At 40.9% G+C, this 17,926-nt stretch overlaps 1 protein-coding gene across 1 annotated transcript in view; it reads left to right on the forward strand.

Moving 5' to 3' along the window:
- Nucleotides 1–17,926, forward strand: part of plekhh2 (pleckstrin homology domain containing, family H (with MyTH4 domain) member 2) — a 97,266-nt gene that overhangs the window by 49,664 nt on the left and 29,676 nt on the right. The window contains exons 13-20 of the mRNA XM_062058810.1: nucleotides 371–484; nucleotides 1,594–1,680; nucleotides 8,619–8,777; nucleotides 8,922–9,002; nucleotides 9,228–9,407; nucleotides 9,478–9,586; nucleotides 11,820–11,932; nucleotides 14,437–14,616. Of these exons, the coding sequence (XP_061914794.1) occupies nucleotides 371–484; nucleotides 1,594–1,680; nucleotides 8,619–8,777; nucleotides 8,922–9,002; nucleotides 9,228–9,407; nucleotides 9,478–9,586; nucleotides 11,820–11,932; nucleotides 14,437–14,616 (1,023 nt within the window). The remainder of the gene's footprint in view (nucleotides 1–370; nucleotides 485–1,593; nucleotides 1,681–8,618; nucleotides 8,778–8,921; nucleotides 9,003–9,227; nucleotides 9,408–9,477; nucleotides 9,587–11,819; nucleotides 11,933–14,436; nucleotides 14,617–17,926) is intronic.

The following is a 17,926-nucleotide window of genomic DNA, read 5'->3' on the forward strand; positions in this document are numbered from 1 at the left end:
TACAGATACAAAGTCTCCGAGGCATAAGGATATTAGAAAGTATCCACTAACAAGCGTGTCTGCATCATTCAATTGTCTGCGTAATTAGTTAACTTAATGAATCATTGTGGCTACTTGGTGTGACCAAAAAACAATCACTACCTCAATTTAAAAACAGCATAAGTACATTCCAGATGGTTAATAATAAATAGGTTAGTGTTTTCATAGCTACCTGAGTTATTTCACTTGAGCAAATCTAATAAAAGCACGTATGATTTGTGCTGATATTGTATCAGATTAATATCAGTATCAGCCAATATGCAAGACTCCAATATGGGTACCAGTTGGACACCCCTACTTTAAACATATTGAAGAAGATTGCATGTTGCAGGAATCAATGGAGAAATCAGGTTACCTGCTGAAAATGGTGAAGACTTGGAAGAAAACCTGGAAGAGACGCTGGTTCGTCTTGAAAGATGGAGAGCTCCTCTACTACAAATCCCCAGTGAGTTTGTCGCCTCATAGTTATCAGTTCCACATCTGCATGCAGCATATTTCATATATATGGTATATTTTACAGATCTTGAATCTATCTATCTATATATACTGTAAGTTGTTTGTATCACATTTATATTAATGCAGTGACTCTCAAACTGTTGTATGTGTACCACTAGTGGTATTTGGGCACCATCTAGTGGTACGCCAAAGAGTTCTGGATTGGATGAAGTACAGTGTTTTTATCCCAATATTTAAACACAGTGTTACTGTTCAAACTTTGTGGAATGCTACCGTGGCCAAAAATATTAAATATATTTGTTAAATAATACCTCTGTCTTGTTTTAATGTATTATTAGGCATACTTTGCTACTGTATTATAATGTTGGTCATTATGGTGGTACTTGGAGAGCCAAGTTTTTATCTAGTGAAGTCCTTGTTGAAAAAAGTTTGAGAACCACTGTATTAAAGAATTCGAAAAAGCCAAATTATCTCAAATTATAGTAGGATATTTTGCTAAGAACTTCCTCTGTGAAAAATTGGTGTCACACAATTTTTTTTAACCTATGTAAAGCAGTTTCCTGATTTATGCTTTTATAGTAATAGGCAGAACTGCCAACATTTTACCAGTTTGTTTCCTCTTGCCTAGCCTCCAAAACACCTCCAAAATAATCTAGCCTCGCAGAGTTTGGTCGGCTTGTAGAACTATTTTTTTGTGTGTATACTTGTTCAGATGGTGTGCAACCAACCTCCAATTTCGGTTGAAGATTTGCAAAAAAAGTTAAAACTTGGTAACAGTGTTATCTAGTTAAAGGGAACTTTTCTAGCGAGCACACCAGCCAGAGTCTTGTCACTCATCTTTGCACTATTCGTATGCATTGACCTGATCACTGACTGTATAACAACCTGTGCAGTCTTTTGAAGGTAAAAGAGCATGTACAGTCAAAATAAATTGCATGATTGATCTGCATTGATACATGTTTAATGCAATATTTTTTGGTGATTATTCACATGCGTTAACTTGTTAAATTTGACAGCCCTAATATAAATATGATGAATATGGGGCTGTTTTCCACTATTGTTTTGTTGACCCTTCCATTTACCATTACGTTTACATAGAGCGATGTGATAAGGAAACCTCAAGGTCAGATTGAGCTCAACGCCACCAGCAACATTGCACGTGGAGAAGGAAAACAAGTACTCCAGGTAGGAAATTTTTGTCATTTGCTATGATAAAACAGCAGATGACATTATGGATTTAGATGAGACAATTGCGTGTAACTTCCTTTTTGGTATACAAATTGTTGCGTTGACCAGCATTCCTCCAATGGGGAATTCAAATTGCTAGTCTCTCCCAGATTCTTTTTATGGCAATACGCTGATGTTTATATTCAATCTCCAGGCAATAGTTGGTATTTTGTAGTTTATTCTCAAAGCTTAGAGGACAAACCTGAGACCAACCCAGCACCCAAGCGTTCCCTAGCCCGGTCCAGATCGGTCTAGCTCGGTCTAGCTCAAACTCCCGGAAGTCCCGTGATCTTCCGTCTGTCCCTCGCCCCCACTCTCTTTGTTTAGACTACTCCGAGTTATCTCTACTCTGACACATTCCAATCTAGAAGGCCAACACCTTACTGTGAGACTCAAAAGAAGGAAGAATACTAGCTATTCTTTATATGACTATAGGAGTTTAGAAAGAAGTAACACTTAAATATGGATATGCTTCCAACAAGTCCCCCTTTAAGATCTTCTAATAAGATCTTTATTACTTGTACAAAACTTATAAAGCACGCCCCACATTAAAGTAGGTGCTGTTTTTTTTTCTTTAAGCAAGCTAGCAATAAAACAACAGCTTATTTACATGGGAGATAGATGGAAGGAGTCCACGTCAATGTCGTCATGGTCAGGGAAGTAAACCAACAATTCTCGAAAGTCTTAAAGTTACCACTTTGCTAGACCCCCTTTAGTGACACTTAGCCCAAGGGGCAATAAAGCAACCGCATGAGGCTATGATGGCCAAAAAAGCTCAGAATGGAGACCAAGACAGACTTAATTAGGTCAGTCCACCTGCCTAATGTGCTTTGAAGCCAATCTTTGAAGGGGTCAGAGACCCCTGAAACTTCAGTAGTTCCCTAGACAGGGCCTGGAGGCCCTTTAAGGCCCTCTGAACTGAGCCATCAGGGGTAGTGTTGTTAGGAATGAAGGTACAGCATTGGTCACCAAACATTGCACACACTCCTTCTTCCTTGGCTAGGATGCGGTCAAGGGCTATGCGGATCTGAACGGCCCTGAGGGAGGTCGGGGCAAGTTGTTCAGCAAGTCCCTCAACGGCGTCACGAGTCAGGTTGGTTAGTCTCAACGGCGGCGGGGAGTTAGAGAGGCCGCTGAAACAGGAGTTCCAAGGGGTGTTAATTTGGTGAGTGGGGTCACCAGTCTAACTATAGCACAAAGCCCAACGGCTGACGTCGGGATTCTAATGTACAATCTGTGCTCCCCACAACACCAGAATAAGTCAGCTCGTGCCCAAGGGCCTATCCTAGAGCCATCTATCAGTGTGGTGCACCAGTAACGGTTGATGTCACCCAATTTGTTGGGGGACGGAGAGGGTCCTGTAATTTGAAAACGCGTGTAATTCAGCTTTTGGGCCACAAAGGGAAGAAATCGGGTGGCATTGTCAACAGAAGGGTACACATGTCAGTCAACTTAAAAGGGGCGGGGTAAGTGTGGGAAAAGGGACGTCCAGCGGAAGAAGCAACACAGTCACCCAGGTTTTGGCATCCACCTGAGCCACAGGTTGTCTGCACCCGCTCCTAAGGTCAAAGGTCAAAGTTACCAGGCCTTCGGTGGTGATGTCATTAGCACGCACGGATGTGAGCCTTTGAAACACCACCGAGGTGGGGTGGTACTTTAGGTGCTACAGAGGGTGTAGAGGTAGTTAACGCCCTCTCAAGGACATTAATTTTAATAATTCCTTTAGCGTCTGTATCAGTCAGGTCAAGCCCCAAAACAACATAAAAGGGACGATGGGCACAACTTACCAGAGTATGTTGTCTGCATCCGACACCAATGGTTCAGGGTTGGGTCGTAACAAATATAGAGGTTATTACCACGGTAATAGCTATTGTGTCCCCCGTAATTAATCACACTGCACAGGTCAAAAAATAAGTCTTGCTATCCCCTTTGACCCAGTCTATTTAAAGTCCGCTGTATGTTCTTAGATACTTGTCAGTCACTGTCGTCAGGAAGGATGAACTGAGACACAAAGACAGTAGAACACGCCCAAGCACCAGTCCGCCAGGGAACACTAGTCGGGTGTAGCATCCTGCCTTTCGTCTATCAATATCAGAGTAATTTAGGTAACAAAACGGGGATAAACATCAAACTTTTCACTTAATGTAACGACACAGATAGTTATGCTGCAAACAAGCAAGAAAAACTAAGAAACATTTAGCATACTGGATTGGTCTCACACAAGGATATACAATATAGAAGTTGAAAAGAGTAATGTAGGTAGAAAATCTCTCTCGTCTCCTGGGCTGAGGGGCAGATGTTGTGGCGATGTCAGCAATGACATCCCCTGGTAATCTGTCAGGTTCTTCAGCTGTAGTGCAGAGGGAGAGGTGGTACCAGGTGTCCCCTCCACCAGCCAGTCGAAGGGCGTGGGACGTCCGTTCTACGACCTAGAAGGGACCAGTCCACCTGGGCTCCGTCCACTTGCGTTTGATGACCTTGATCTTGACCCTCTCAGCGGGCGGAAGGGAATCTGTACAGAAGAACTGGCACACAAATTCTGCAATTTTTTGTGTAAAAAAATACCATTTTGGTTTTACGCTGAGTCCTCCTTCCATGGGGGGGGGGGGGGTGCTGCTGGTCCTGTGAATGGCTGACCTGTATGCAGCTCATAGGGTGAAAAACTAGAAGGGCGGTAAAACAGTTTTATTCACGGACCTTCGAATGATCATTAACGCTAATTGCAACATGTCAATCCAATTAAATTTGGTCTGTGCACAGATTTTAGCCAATTAGTTTTTTATATTCTGGTCCATCCTTTCAACCTTGCCTTGGGACTCAGGATGGTACCCCAAACCTGTGTTCTAGTCCGAAAGCCTTTTCGACCAAGGTTAAGTGAGTATTTTTTTAAATGGTTGCCGTTGTCTGACTTAATCTTTTTGGGGAAACCATGTCGGGGTACTAGGTCATTCACAAGTCATTTAATTACTGATATTGCATCCTCTTTTGAGGTTGTTGTTGATTCCGGCCAACCACTGTGATTGTCAACACAAGTCAGTACGTACCTTTTCCCTTGTACCGTATTGATCATATCAGTGAAATCAAAGACTATACATGGTTCACCCTCACCTCCTCCATATTCTAAATTTGATATACTAAAGTACTATCGATGTGTAAAATCATTATTTTCAAATTAAAATTAGTTATAATTTCTTACCCACGGGAAAAATATTAAAACTATGGAATTTGTCAGAGTCGGATGATTGTCGATTTTGTTCCAAGGAGTCTGTATCCACCCTCACTCACCCCCTTCTGTTTCTGAAAAAAAGGACTGTGTTAGTCATACTATCACTTTCAGAAACATCTAAGAAAAAGGTCAGCTAATAGTCAAGTAGCGGAGGACAGGTCATGTTTGAGGTCAATGAAAGTCTCTTTAGCCTCTATGGTCCACTGGGGGGTGGTGTTAGGGTAGGGGACCCCTTAGCGATATCACAAGTAACTCAAACTCAACTAAACCCTATCTTTTATGTAATTTATTCAATATGGTGAAAGTAACAAAATATGCTTATATTTATATTGTCACCAATAGTAGAAAAATACTACCCTTATGGCGGATGCTTTAGCAATAGTATTTTGAATTTTTACCACACCTGGCAGCCCCAATAATTCATTAAGTCAAGCTCATGTTGTAGAAAGTTGAATGATGCGGACACGTTTGTTACTGAATACTTTCTATCAGACTTCTGCCATGGCAACTTTGTGTATGTAATGAGCAACTATAATTATTTGATATGCTTAAATGTGTAATGTGTCGTTTTAGCTCAGCTGTTGTGTAGCTGCTAGCTCCTCGTAGCCTACAGGTGTCTAAAGTGCAGCCCATAGTTATGTGTTTAACATAACCATGGGCTAAACCTAAACAATTGAAAATGTGGTATTTGGGTGTCGGTGTAATGTTTGGCAGCTACGCCGTGTCTTATCATTGGACCTAAGTTCTTTGGTTTTGTAGGCGAGACAGAGAGCAAGGGAACAATGTGGGACACTATTGTGTCCATCTTATACCATGCTAGCTGTTGCAAAGATAGGTCAACATGAGCAGCCACACCTTGAGTTCCAACATATATAAATAATCATAACATATGGCGAGTCGGGTGGCAGAACACACGGAAGCATCTCAGTCAGTCAGGGTTTTCACTGTTAGAGCAGTTGGATGTCAGCCATTCCTGTTGTTTCAGGCTGTGGTATGAGCTCCTGGAGGAGCCTTGGTAGTGGTGTCACAGCTTAGTGGTTGAGCCGTCAGGTAACACCAGGAAGGTTCCTTCTGTGCGATATTGAATGTTAGGGTACAGTCTGTAAAGGAGGTCATTACCAATTAGGCAGGGTGTGTGCAGGTCAATCACGAAGGGGTGCTTTAGTGTGTGTCCAGCAATCTGAACCGGAAGTGGTTTGGTGACAGGCAACCTTCTTGTGACCCCAGCGAAGCCTTTGACCTTTAAAGAGGAAGCACACAGTTTCTTTGGTACCTCTGCATTCAGAATCGAATGGGTGGCGCCAGTGTCAATCACGAACTGATAACATTGTCCGTTGACACTCATGTCCAGCAGGGGGCCAGTCTGTATCTCCTGCTGGGGCTCCTGCGGTGGGTGTGCTTTGCCACGCCGGTATGATGTTCTGGCTGCAAACCGTTCAGAGGAGTTAGGACATTCACGTTGCCAGTGACCCGGCAGGTCGCAGATGTAACAGTTTCCACCCCGGACTGGCTTTGAATTATTGTGTTGTCCACCACCCGAGTCCAAACGTCTGGTCTCACGTCTGTTGAGGATTCTTTCCTCCACCTGTTGGAACTCAAAAGCAAGGTCACCCACAGCTGAATATACCCTATCTGATTTTTGACCTTTTGGTTCTTTTGACTTTTTATCTTCGGCGATCTGTAATTTAAGTAGTTGCTTCCTTGTTGCTCTGTCATTAGCCCTATTTTGCATGGGATGAATAAAATGTCCTGCCATATATTGTTTTTGGCACTTTGTATATCAGGGTTAACTTTGTCCAAAGTGTTTGGCCAAAGGTTCCTTCCCGGAGGTGGGAAAGCAAGGTCAACAATGGCTTGCATGTATGCATCGGCAAGAGACTTATATTGTAGTATGTCCAAAGTGTTAATGTCATGTGTCAAAAATGTCTGCCGGAGAAAATGGTCAGACGTGTACAAGGGGTTAATTTTCGGAGGCAGGATTAATCTTAGAGGGGGCGTATTAATACCTCCTTTTCTTGTCACCGGAGTAGGGGGCGGTGTCCTAGTCAAAGTCTGGGCGGGTCGTTTGACACACACACACACACTCAGCAGCACACACACACACACACGCACGCGTAAGCACTCCCGCACACACACTCACACACTCAGCAGCACACGCACACACGAGCACTCTCTCTGCGTTTCACCTACCATAAAACTTCCAGTTACTTTTTTTATTTTATTTTATTTTTTATTTCCTTATTTTACCAGACGTTTGAGTTCACGACTTTTCGAGTATTGTAAACCCCCTCTTAACCCTTTCAAGGAACGTTCTCTTTTTTTTCTTTTTAAACTGTACCTGCTAATTCCATTGTCGACAACCGTACATTCAATTGATCATCAAACACAGTAATGATTCATCACATTCCTCCCCGACCGCCATCACATTTCTATCTGTCACACTTGTTCATGTCAAACCCTGTGGTCATTGTGTCTCTCATGCCCCATCCGTAACCCGAGAATGTAGTTGTCGTATTTTTCATAAGGACTTTAACCTTGAACTCTATTAGGGGTGACCAAATCCCCAGGGCGAACCACACCCGACTATTTGCTTACTCGTCAGTGAAGCAGCCCGTCACGGTAATCTTTATCGTATTATTAATAAGGACTCTAACCTCAGAATTAAAAATACGAACGGACTTTAACCAACAACTTTATCGTATTATTAATAAGGACTCCAACCTCAGAATTAAAAATACGAACGGACTTTAACCAACAACTTTATCGTATTATTAATAAGGACTCCAACCTCAGAATTAAAAATACAAACGGACTTTAACCAAGAACTTTACCGAATTATTCAGAAGGACTTTAACCTTGCGAATTTTAATATACGGATGGACTTTAACCAATAACTTTATCAGGCACAGATGAAAGATTCAAGACACAATGACATGAGTTGACCACTATGTACAACTATTATGTAAAATGGCGCACAGGGCAAAAATGCAATCAATCTATCAAAATCACCACTCTGTGCCTGGGATTACAAAACAGTGTTTGACTTACAGACTTCAGGACAGACTCCTAACGCAGATTTTATCTCAAAAGAAAGGTTCTGCTTACCTTGAATTGGCCAATTGAGTCTGTCCAGAAGATTGCAAGAAGTCATCAATCAACAGCGTGCCATCTCGGACGAAGCCCCCAAATTGTTGCGTTGACCAGCATTCCTCCAATGGGGAATTCAAATTGCTAGTCTCTCCCAGATTCTTTTTATGGCAATACGCTGATGTTTATATTCAATCTCCAGGCAATAGTTGGTATTTTGTAGATTATTCTCAAAGCTTAGAGGACAAACCTGAGACCAACCCAGCACCCAAGCGTTCCCTAGCCCGGTCCAGATCGGTCTAGCTCGGTCTAGCTCAAACTCCCGGAAGTCCCTTGATCTTCCGTCTGTCCCTCGCCCCCACTCTCTTTGTTTAGACTACTCCGAGTTATCTCTACTCTGACACATTCCAATCTAGAAGGCCAACACCTTACTATGAGACTCAAAAGAAGGAAGAATATTAGCTATTCTTTATATGACTATAGGAGTTTAGAAAGAAGTAACACTTAAATATGGATATGCTTCCAACAACATCCAGAGAATTTCCTTCTCTTTTCCCTACTGGTATTTTTCTGTTGTGTGTAGATAGTGACAGGGAAGCGAGTGTACTATCTCAAAGCAGACTCCCCTAACCTGCTGGATGAATGGCTCAGAGTGCTGCAGGCTGTGTTGAGAGTCAAAGCTGCAAGTCCACTCTTCACTCAGCCGGATATGCGGCCCACCATGAAGGGACATCTTATCAAGGTCACACCATTCAAATTACTCATTCACAATATGCAACTTTTCCCAAAATTTTACTCCTGTGCTTGTTTATCACTATTCGCCTTTTACTGTATTCTCACTGTCATAGGAATTGCTAACCTGCTACATTTCTCTTGTAAACGGCAGGTAAAACATGGCTACTCTAAGCGGGTTTGGTGTGCTTTGATTGGCAAAACGCTATACTACTTTCGCAGTCAGGAGGACAAGGTACATCACGGTCACAGTTTTGAGGAAACAAATGATGATGTTGGAAATACCAACTGTTCGACAACACAGAGCATTTACTATGTGATTCAGTAAATTAGGCCACTATTGAACCGATCTTACCATCCTTATCATAATTACTGCAGTGTCTTAAAAGCAGTATTTCTCTATGCAAATGCAAAAAGGCAGTCCTTACTGATTTACTGTATTATTTGTGTATGTTCTCAGTTTCCACTTGGTCAGATTAAGGTTTGGGATGCCCAAGTGGAGGAGGTGGACAGGTCTCAGGACTCAGATGATGACCTGAAAGCATGTGTGGACAATTTACCGGTAGTTTCCTTCACCATCGCCATTAATCCGCAGGATCAAGAACCAACTTACCTGCTCATTGAGTCTCGCCATGAAAAGGTATATATCTCTACCACACATCACAGAGACATGACTCCTAGTATCTGACTAACGTCAGGGTCTTGTTCAGGCCTCGTGGTTGTACCATCTGAGTGTCGCAGCAGCAACCATGATGGGAAATGTCGGCACTGAATTTGAGCAATTGGTGGGGAAACTCTTCCAACAGAATGGAGATCCAAGTTAGTGTTTCCTGGCTATGAGTGAGCTATTTGATAAGATTTTACCTTCACTGTTTCTGCCAACAATTTCTGGTTGAAAAGATTCGGTTCACACATGTACTGTGTAAACAACATTATGCCTGTATTCTCTTTCAGGCTGCTACAAATCATAGTCTCAACATTTTTTTTTTGTAGTCTGCAGTGCAAAAAAACAAATCATGAAATACATGTACACAGATACTGTACAGTATTGTAGTCTAAAAATTATGTGCAGTGCTATTGGGTTTCACAGGTTAAGGAGCAAGATTGAGTTACTTAAACAGTCCAACTTAACACAAAATGCTTAAAGAAGCCCTAACATACGTCTTTCCAGATTTCCGATATCAACTTTAACTTTTTAATTTTTTATTTCATAAGATAATGAATTTTAGGTTTTTTACTAGCAGCATAATGATAAGTAATTAAGAATGACGTGTATGTAGTAAATCATTTGGTTTGTCACTCATCATTAAGTAATGATAGTGGCTTCCGCAGCCAAAGCTGTTGAGAACCACAAGACCTACCTGGCGGTCACTGCTCCACTGCAGATTGCCACTTCACGGACAGTTGTTTCCTTTCAAAGCACAGTTTGACGGCATATTTTTCAATATTCATCCATTTATATGTAATATCCAGTTTGCTGATAACCATTAGCATTGAACCTTTTAAAGGCCTACTGAAATGAAATGTTCTTATTTAAACGGGGATAGCAGGTCCATTCTATGTGTCATACTTGATCATTTCACGATATTGCCATATTTTTGCTGAAAGGATTTAGTAGAGAACACAGACGATAAAGTTTGCAACTTTTGGTCGCTGATAAAAAAGCCTTGCCTGTACCGGAAGTAGTGTGACGTCACAGGTTGTGGAGCGCCTCACATCTGCACATTGTTTACAATCATGGCCACCAGCAGCGAGAGCGATTCGGACCGAGAAAGCGACAATTACCCCATTAATTTGAGCGAGGATGAAAGATTCGTGGATGAGGAAAGTGAGAGTGAAGGATTAGAGGGCAGTGGAAGCGATTCAGATAGGGAAGATGCTGTGAGAGGCAGGTGGGACCTGATATTCAGCTGGGAATGACTAAAACAGTAAATAAACACAAGACATATATATACTCTATTAGCCACAACACAACCAGGCTTATATTTAATATGCCACAAATTAATCCGCATAACAAACACCTCCACCCTCCCGTCCATATAACCCACCAATACAACTCAAACACCCACACAACACACTCAGTCCCACAGCCCAAAGTACCGTTCACCTCCGTAAAGTTCATAGAGCACATATATTTCCCCAAAGTTACGTACGTGACATGCACATAGCGGCACGCACGTACGGGCAAGCGATCAAATGTTTGGAAGCCAAAGCTGCGTACTCACGGTAGCGCGTCTGCTATCCAACTCAAAGTCCTCCTGGTTGTGTTGCTGTAGCCAGCCGCTAATACACCGATCCCACCTACAGCTTTCTTCTTTGCTGTCTTCATTGTTCATTAAACAAATTGCAAAAGATTCACCAACACAGATGTCCAGAATACTGTGGAATTTTGCGATGAAAACAGACAACTTAATAGCTGGCCACAATGGTGTCCCAATATGTCCGCACAATCCGTGACGTCACGCGCAAACGTCATCATACCGAGACGTTTTCAGCAGAATATTTTGTGGGAAATTTAAAATTGCACTTTACTAATCTAACCCGGCCGTATTGGCATGTGTTGCAATGTTAAGATTTCATCATTGATATATAAACTATCAGACTGCGTGGTCGGTAGTAGTGGGTTGCAGTAGGCCTTTAAGGGGGGGGGGGGGTTGTCTCAATGCAGCTATAACATTGTTGTGGAAGGAGGCTGTAGCCACATGGAGAAGAATGCAGATTTACTTTGTCCACAACTTGAAATGTGTAGAGTATTTTATTAAAATTAATAATGCCCTGCAAGGATCCAATATAATTTGTTATAACCCTGAAAATAGCAGGATAGGCCCCTCTTAACTAAGGCAGTGATATTAAAAAAGGTGTTTTAACATAATTTTTTTACATTTTGTATTGTGTTGCAATTTCTTTGATTTTTCTAGGGTTACTTCCTTCCAACTATTTTAACATGTGATGTTAATACTTTTTGTTGTCCGTTCATTTCTGTTCATCCTTTTTGTTGTTGAAATGATTCATTAAGTTGGAAGCGTGTTGAGGTGACTCTTTGATTTTTCAGACTCACAGATCTGGCGACACCCAATGTTGTCTTTCAGTAAGGAAGCTCTGTCGTCTCCTCTCACCACGGTGCCTTCGCAGGCCCTGCAAACAGAGGCTGTCAAACTCTTTAAGGTGCGGAAAGTACTGCATCATTATGTTTATTCGGAAAAATATTTACCTTGAAGATTCAAGTATTGACACAATCATCAATTTAGTATTCATTCATTTATTTTCTATGGCTTATTGGTTGCCAGTCAGTCACAGGTAGGAAAAATACATCTTTGCTAAAATATGACATTGTTCAATTTGGTAGTGTTGTTATAGTTCTGGGTTTTGGATCAAGTTTGAATGTTTTCATAATGTTCCACGTCATTATATTGACAGGCACACCTCTCAACAGATTCGTACTCAATTAAACATCACAGGGTCACTTAAATCAGTATCTCACCGAATGGGTGATAAAGCAGACTAGATCAAGACTAAAAGATTAATACCTACAACTATTTAATCACACTTCATGTGTGTGGCTGGAAGGCCATTGGTACAGTAGATCCAGAAAGTATTTGCAGCGCTTCACTTTTTCCACATTTTGCTGTTACAGCTTTATTCCAAAATAGAATAATTTATTTTTTTTCCCCTCAATTTCTACACACAATACCCCATAATGACAATGTGAAACAGTTTAAATTTTATTAAGAAATGTTTGCAAATTTATTAAAAATAAGTTTTGACAGCCTTTGCTCAATACTTTGTTGATACACCTTTGGCGCAATTACATCCTCAAGTCTTTTTTAATATGATGCCACAAGCTTGGCACACCTATCTTTGGATAGTTTTGCCCATTTCTCTTTGCAGCACCTCTCAAGCCCAATCATGTTCGATGGGAAGCGTTGGAGCCCAGCCATTTTCAGATATGTTCAATCGGATTCACGTCTGGACCCTGACTGGGCCACTCAAGGACATTTACAGAGTTGTCCTGAAGCCATTCCTTTGATATCTTGGCTGTGTGCTTAGGGTCATTGTCATGCTGAAAGATGAACCGTCGCCCCAGTAAGAGTTAAAGAGCGCTCTGGAGCAGGTTTTCATCCACCATGTCTTTGTACAGTGCTGCATGCATCTTTCCCTCTATCCTGATTAGTCTCCCAGTTCCTGCCACTGAAAAAACATCCCCACACCATGATGCTTCTACTACCATGCTGAACTGTAGGGATGGTATTGGCCTGGTGATGAATGGTGCCTGATTTCCTCCAAACATGACGCATCACAACAGAAAATGTTGTTTCTCAGTCTGAGAGTCTTTCAGGTGCATTTTGGCAAACTTTTAAGAAGGAATTGTCAGGAGCCTGTTTGGTGGTGTAATTGGACCCCAAAGCAGAGACAAAAAGGGAGCACACAGTTGTGGAAAAAACTTTAAAACTCTTAAATCCAAAAGATTAACAAAAAGTTGCCGTGAAAAAAAGAAGTTTGAGAAAAACTAGGTATGAAAAAAAAGGGGTGAAGCCACTGAACAAAATCTGGGAAAGGGTCAAAAGTAAAAACTTACCTGACAAGAAAGTCAAAGGGTCAATAACTTAACAGACTAGGGAACCAGAGCAGGCATCGAACTCAGATGCCTGCTGTGTGACCAGATGACTTGATTTGAAACAGCAGAGCTTATGAAGGCCTGATTGCAGAGTGCAATATGGGATAGTGGCTCCGCCACGGGAACACCAAATATGGGCTCTGCGGCAGAAGACATGTTATGAGCGGATCTGGCATGGCACGGTGAACACAGAAGCATGACAGGAATGGCTTACATACAGGCCTGATTGGTGGAAAGCTGCAGAGATGGTTTAAGGTCTAAAAGGTTCTCTCTCCTGACATGTTGCTTTGACAGAGTGACCATCGGGTTCTTGGTCACCTCCCTGACTAGGCCCCCTCTCCTCTGATTGCTCAGTTTAGACAGCTGGCCAGATCTAGGAAGAGTGGTTCCAAACCTCTTCTATTTACAGATGATGGGGGCCACTGTGCTCATTGGGACCTTCAAGGCAGCAGATATTTTTCTGTACCCTTCCCCAGATTTGTGCCTCGAGACAATCCTGTCTCAGAGGTCTACACACAATTCCTTCGACTTCATTCTTGGTTTGTGCTCTACTATACACTGTCAGGTGTGGGACCTTATATTGGGTGCCTTTCCAAATCATGTCCAACCCACTGAATTTACCACTGGTGGACTCCAATTAAGTTGTAGGAACATCTCAAGTTGAAACAAAAGGCTCCTGATCTCACTTTTGAGCCTAATGGCAAAGGCTGTGAATACTTATGTACTTGTGATTTCTTAGTTTTTTTCCATTTTAAATCAATTTGCTGAAAATATTATATAAAAAACATTTTCATTATGGGCTATTGTGTGTCACATTTTGAGGACACAAATGAATGTATTCCATGTTGGAATAATGCTGTAATGTAACAAAATGTGTAAATAGTGAAGCGCTGTGAATACTTTCCGGATGCACTTGTATGTACATTGCACTTCAGAACTACTTGATTTATTAATGATTCAGGATTTGGAGACATGCTGCTTATACCAAAGTTTGAAACATTTTCTGCAGTATTTGTCAGGAAAATACAATAATTTTCCACACCTTTCTTCTCAGACTTGTCAGCTGTTCATCAATGTGGCTATCGATGCCCCAGCCATCGACTATCATGTCTCTCTCGCTCAGAGCGCCCAGCAGGTGTGTCTGACCCACCCGGAGTTACAAAATGAGTTCTTCTGCCAGCTCATTAAGCAGACCCAAAGGAGACAGCCGCCCTGCCAGCCAGGACCCCTGCAGGTGAACATGCTCATCACAGTGCCAGCAGTAACCTAGGGCAGTGGTTCTCAAATGGGGGTACACGTACCCCTGGGGGTACTTAAAGGTATGCCAAGGGGTACGTGAGATTTTTTTTAAACGTCTGTCAAAAAGAACTGTGAAAAGAAATGCAACAATGCAATATTCAGTGTTGACAGCTAGATTTTTTTATGGACATGTTCCATAAATATTGATGTTAAAGATTTCTTTTTTTGTGAAGAATGTTTAGAATTAAGTTCATGAATCCAGATGGATCTCTATTACAATCCCCAAAGAGGTCACTTTAAGTTGATGGTTACTTCTATGTGTAGAAATCTTTATTTATAATTGAATCACTTGTTTATTTTTCAACAAGTTTTTACTTATTTTTATATATTTTTTTCCAAATAGTTCAAGAAAGACCACAACAAATGAGCAATATTTTGCACTGTTATACAATTTAATAAATCAGAAACTGATGACATAGTGCTGTATTTTACTTCTTTATCTCTTTTTTTCAACCAAAAATGATTTGCTCCGATTAGGGGGTACTTTAATTTAAAAAATGTTCACAGGGGGTACATCACTGAAAAAAGGTTGAGAACCACTGACCTAGGGCCTTATATATTGAGTTGTGTGGATTTCCTACTAAAAGATGATGTACCCTGAAATCCAGTGTTAAAGTGTGCGCACGCATTAATTCTAGCACTTTTTTTTTTTTTTACATCCCAATCAACGTGGAATTGAGCACACATGTTGGAGTGCAGCTGGTCACTCCCTGTCCATGCCACCATGTAAATACGCAAATTATATTTAAAATAACCATGCGCCTAACATCCTACACTCAGCACAATCAGGAAACACAAAGATAATGAAGGAATTCACAGACAAGTAGTAGGAGGTGCTTCTTGCTGAAGTGAAGGCGTGACAAAATATACTTTTAATTTAAAATATACTTTTTGGCATGCTGTCCCCTGGCATTTACAGCAAACTAAAGAGGGATGAGTGGGATAAAATTTGTGTGAGGCTGTCAATGCTGTGGAGTCAGAACCGAACACAGGAACAACTAAGAAATAAGTGGTAGTACATCAGGAAGAAGGCAAAGAAGAAGATGGACGTGGCCAAACAAGGCAAGAGGACCGGAGATAAAGTAGTGTTCACCCCTTTGAAAAGATAGTCCCTGCAATGATATGTAAACCTTTAGAAGAGGTGGGAGCACATTACCCTCAAAATAAATATAATTTGTGTAATTGAATTTGACCTAAGGCGCTGCACTTTTCCACATTTAGTTCACTCTTGATGCATCTCAATTATGCCGTGAAAAAGAGCGTACGCCAGGTTTTTTCTGTGCTTATGCACGCTTTGTACATGAAGCCCCTGGTCTTTAAAAGGGGACCTATGATGATTGTAATCTACATTTAACACACTTCCCTGTGGTCTTGATAGTCTGCAAACAGCCCCCTTTCCAAAAGTATTAGAATGTATTTTTAGAAAATGTACACTGTTAAATATATAGCTTGAAGATTAACATAACTACATTTTTTTTACCAGATACAGTCAAAAATAAACTTCTTAAACAGTAGACACACTTCGATTTATGAGCTTTTTTGGTTCCTGAACAGCGTTTGTAAATATAAAAGCAAAGAAACAATGGAAACATGAATAATGGGTTCTAGTCTTGACAAAAGTTCATACTATGATAACGTTTTTTACATTTTTAGCACATATATCAAACACATTTAACAAGTAAGTGATGAATCAACTTTCTATTCATTGAAAAAGTCAAAACAACAACAACTAGCTCAACTGTCTTCATCTATAGCTGCCCTCCTGACACACACACAAACACTGTCACTAGCCCAGTGGTGCACACTGCACGCACAGTTTAAATCACAAAACTCCAGATTGCTACAATGATTAGGAATAAAAAATAAAATCCACTTTATCTTGTGGATTAATCTTCTTTGTGTGCAGCAGAAGAGAGGGGGAGGGAGAGCAGTGTCGACAATGCTGTAGATACTTTTTGAATCCACACATCGCTTGTGCATTGCGTTCTTTAGCCTCATATTGCGACAACAATAGTCAGCAAAGCTAAAATAAATTGTAAAAAATGCTAAAACCATGTAAAAAAAAAACACAGTAGCTAACATTAACATTTTGCTGACTAAATGAGCACCGGAGATTAAAGAGCTTGCCCACAATGAATGCGCTGCCGGCCGAAAAATGGCTGTCAAGTTACGTGTTGGTTGTCTGTGCTCTCTCCTAACTTGAAAAGGGTTTGACTGTTTGACCAGGGTTACACTGGAACTTCACTCTTTTTGACTCTAATGATGGGACAAATCTCTCTTTCTCCTTTTATTTTTGGACTTGATTGTCTGTTTTAAAAAGGTGAAAAACCTTTGGAGAAGGTGGAAACACACAAAATCAATTAGGGACCAATATAAAACTAATTACATTTCAATGAACCATTTTTGAAAGTAAAGTGTTTTCAAAAGTACATATACTGACCCTTTACAGCTTGGATTTGACATGAAACATTTAACAACCATTTAAAATTAAAATAAATTCAAGATATCAAATCAAAATAATACAGGTCATCTCACCGTCAGCCACCCTGGTCTCTGCAAACAGTTGGGCACTACTGCACTAGGCAAACTCTCCTAGAGCAGTGTTTGTTGTACTGAAGTCTGAGCTGGAGCTACAGACTTAAAGGAGTGTTTTTTGCTTCAGGTGAGAGCCTTCCTGATTGCTGAATGGCCTTCAGCTGTTGGGAAATTTTGACTGTGATTCCAGTTCTCTCCTCTAGAGGGAAATGGGAGTCAAACTCACATTTTAAAATGAGGTTCTACCGTTGTGGCAGCACGGTGGAACAGTGGTTAGTGCATGTGCCTCACAATACGAAGGTCTTGAGTAGGGATGTCCGATAATATCGGCAGGCCGATATTATCGGCTGATAAATGCGTTAAAATGTAATATCGGAAATTATCGGTATCGTTTTTTTTTATTATCTGTATCGGTTTTTTGTTTTTTTTTGTTTTTTTTATTAAATCAACATAAAAAACACAAGATACACTTACAATTAGTGCACCAACCCAAAAAACCTCCCTCTCCCCATTTCTTTCTGTTATCAATATTCTGGTTCCTACATTATATATCAATATATATCAATACAGTCTGCAAGGGATACAGTCTGTAAGCACACATGATTGTGCGTGCTGCTGGTCCACTAATAGTACTAACCTTTAACAGTTAATTTTACTCATTTTCATTAATTACTAGTTTCTATGTAACTGTTTTTATATTGTTTTACTTT

Source organism: Entelurus aequoreus, linkage group LG09, assembly GCF_033978785.1.
Source record: "Entelurus aequoreus isolate RoL-2023_Sb linkage group LG09, RoL_Eaeq_v1.1, whole genome shotgun sequence".
NCBI lineage: Eukaryota > Metazoa > Chordata > Actinopteri > Syngnathiformes > Syngnathidae > Entelurus > Entelurus aequoreus.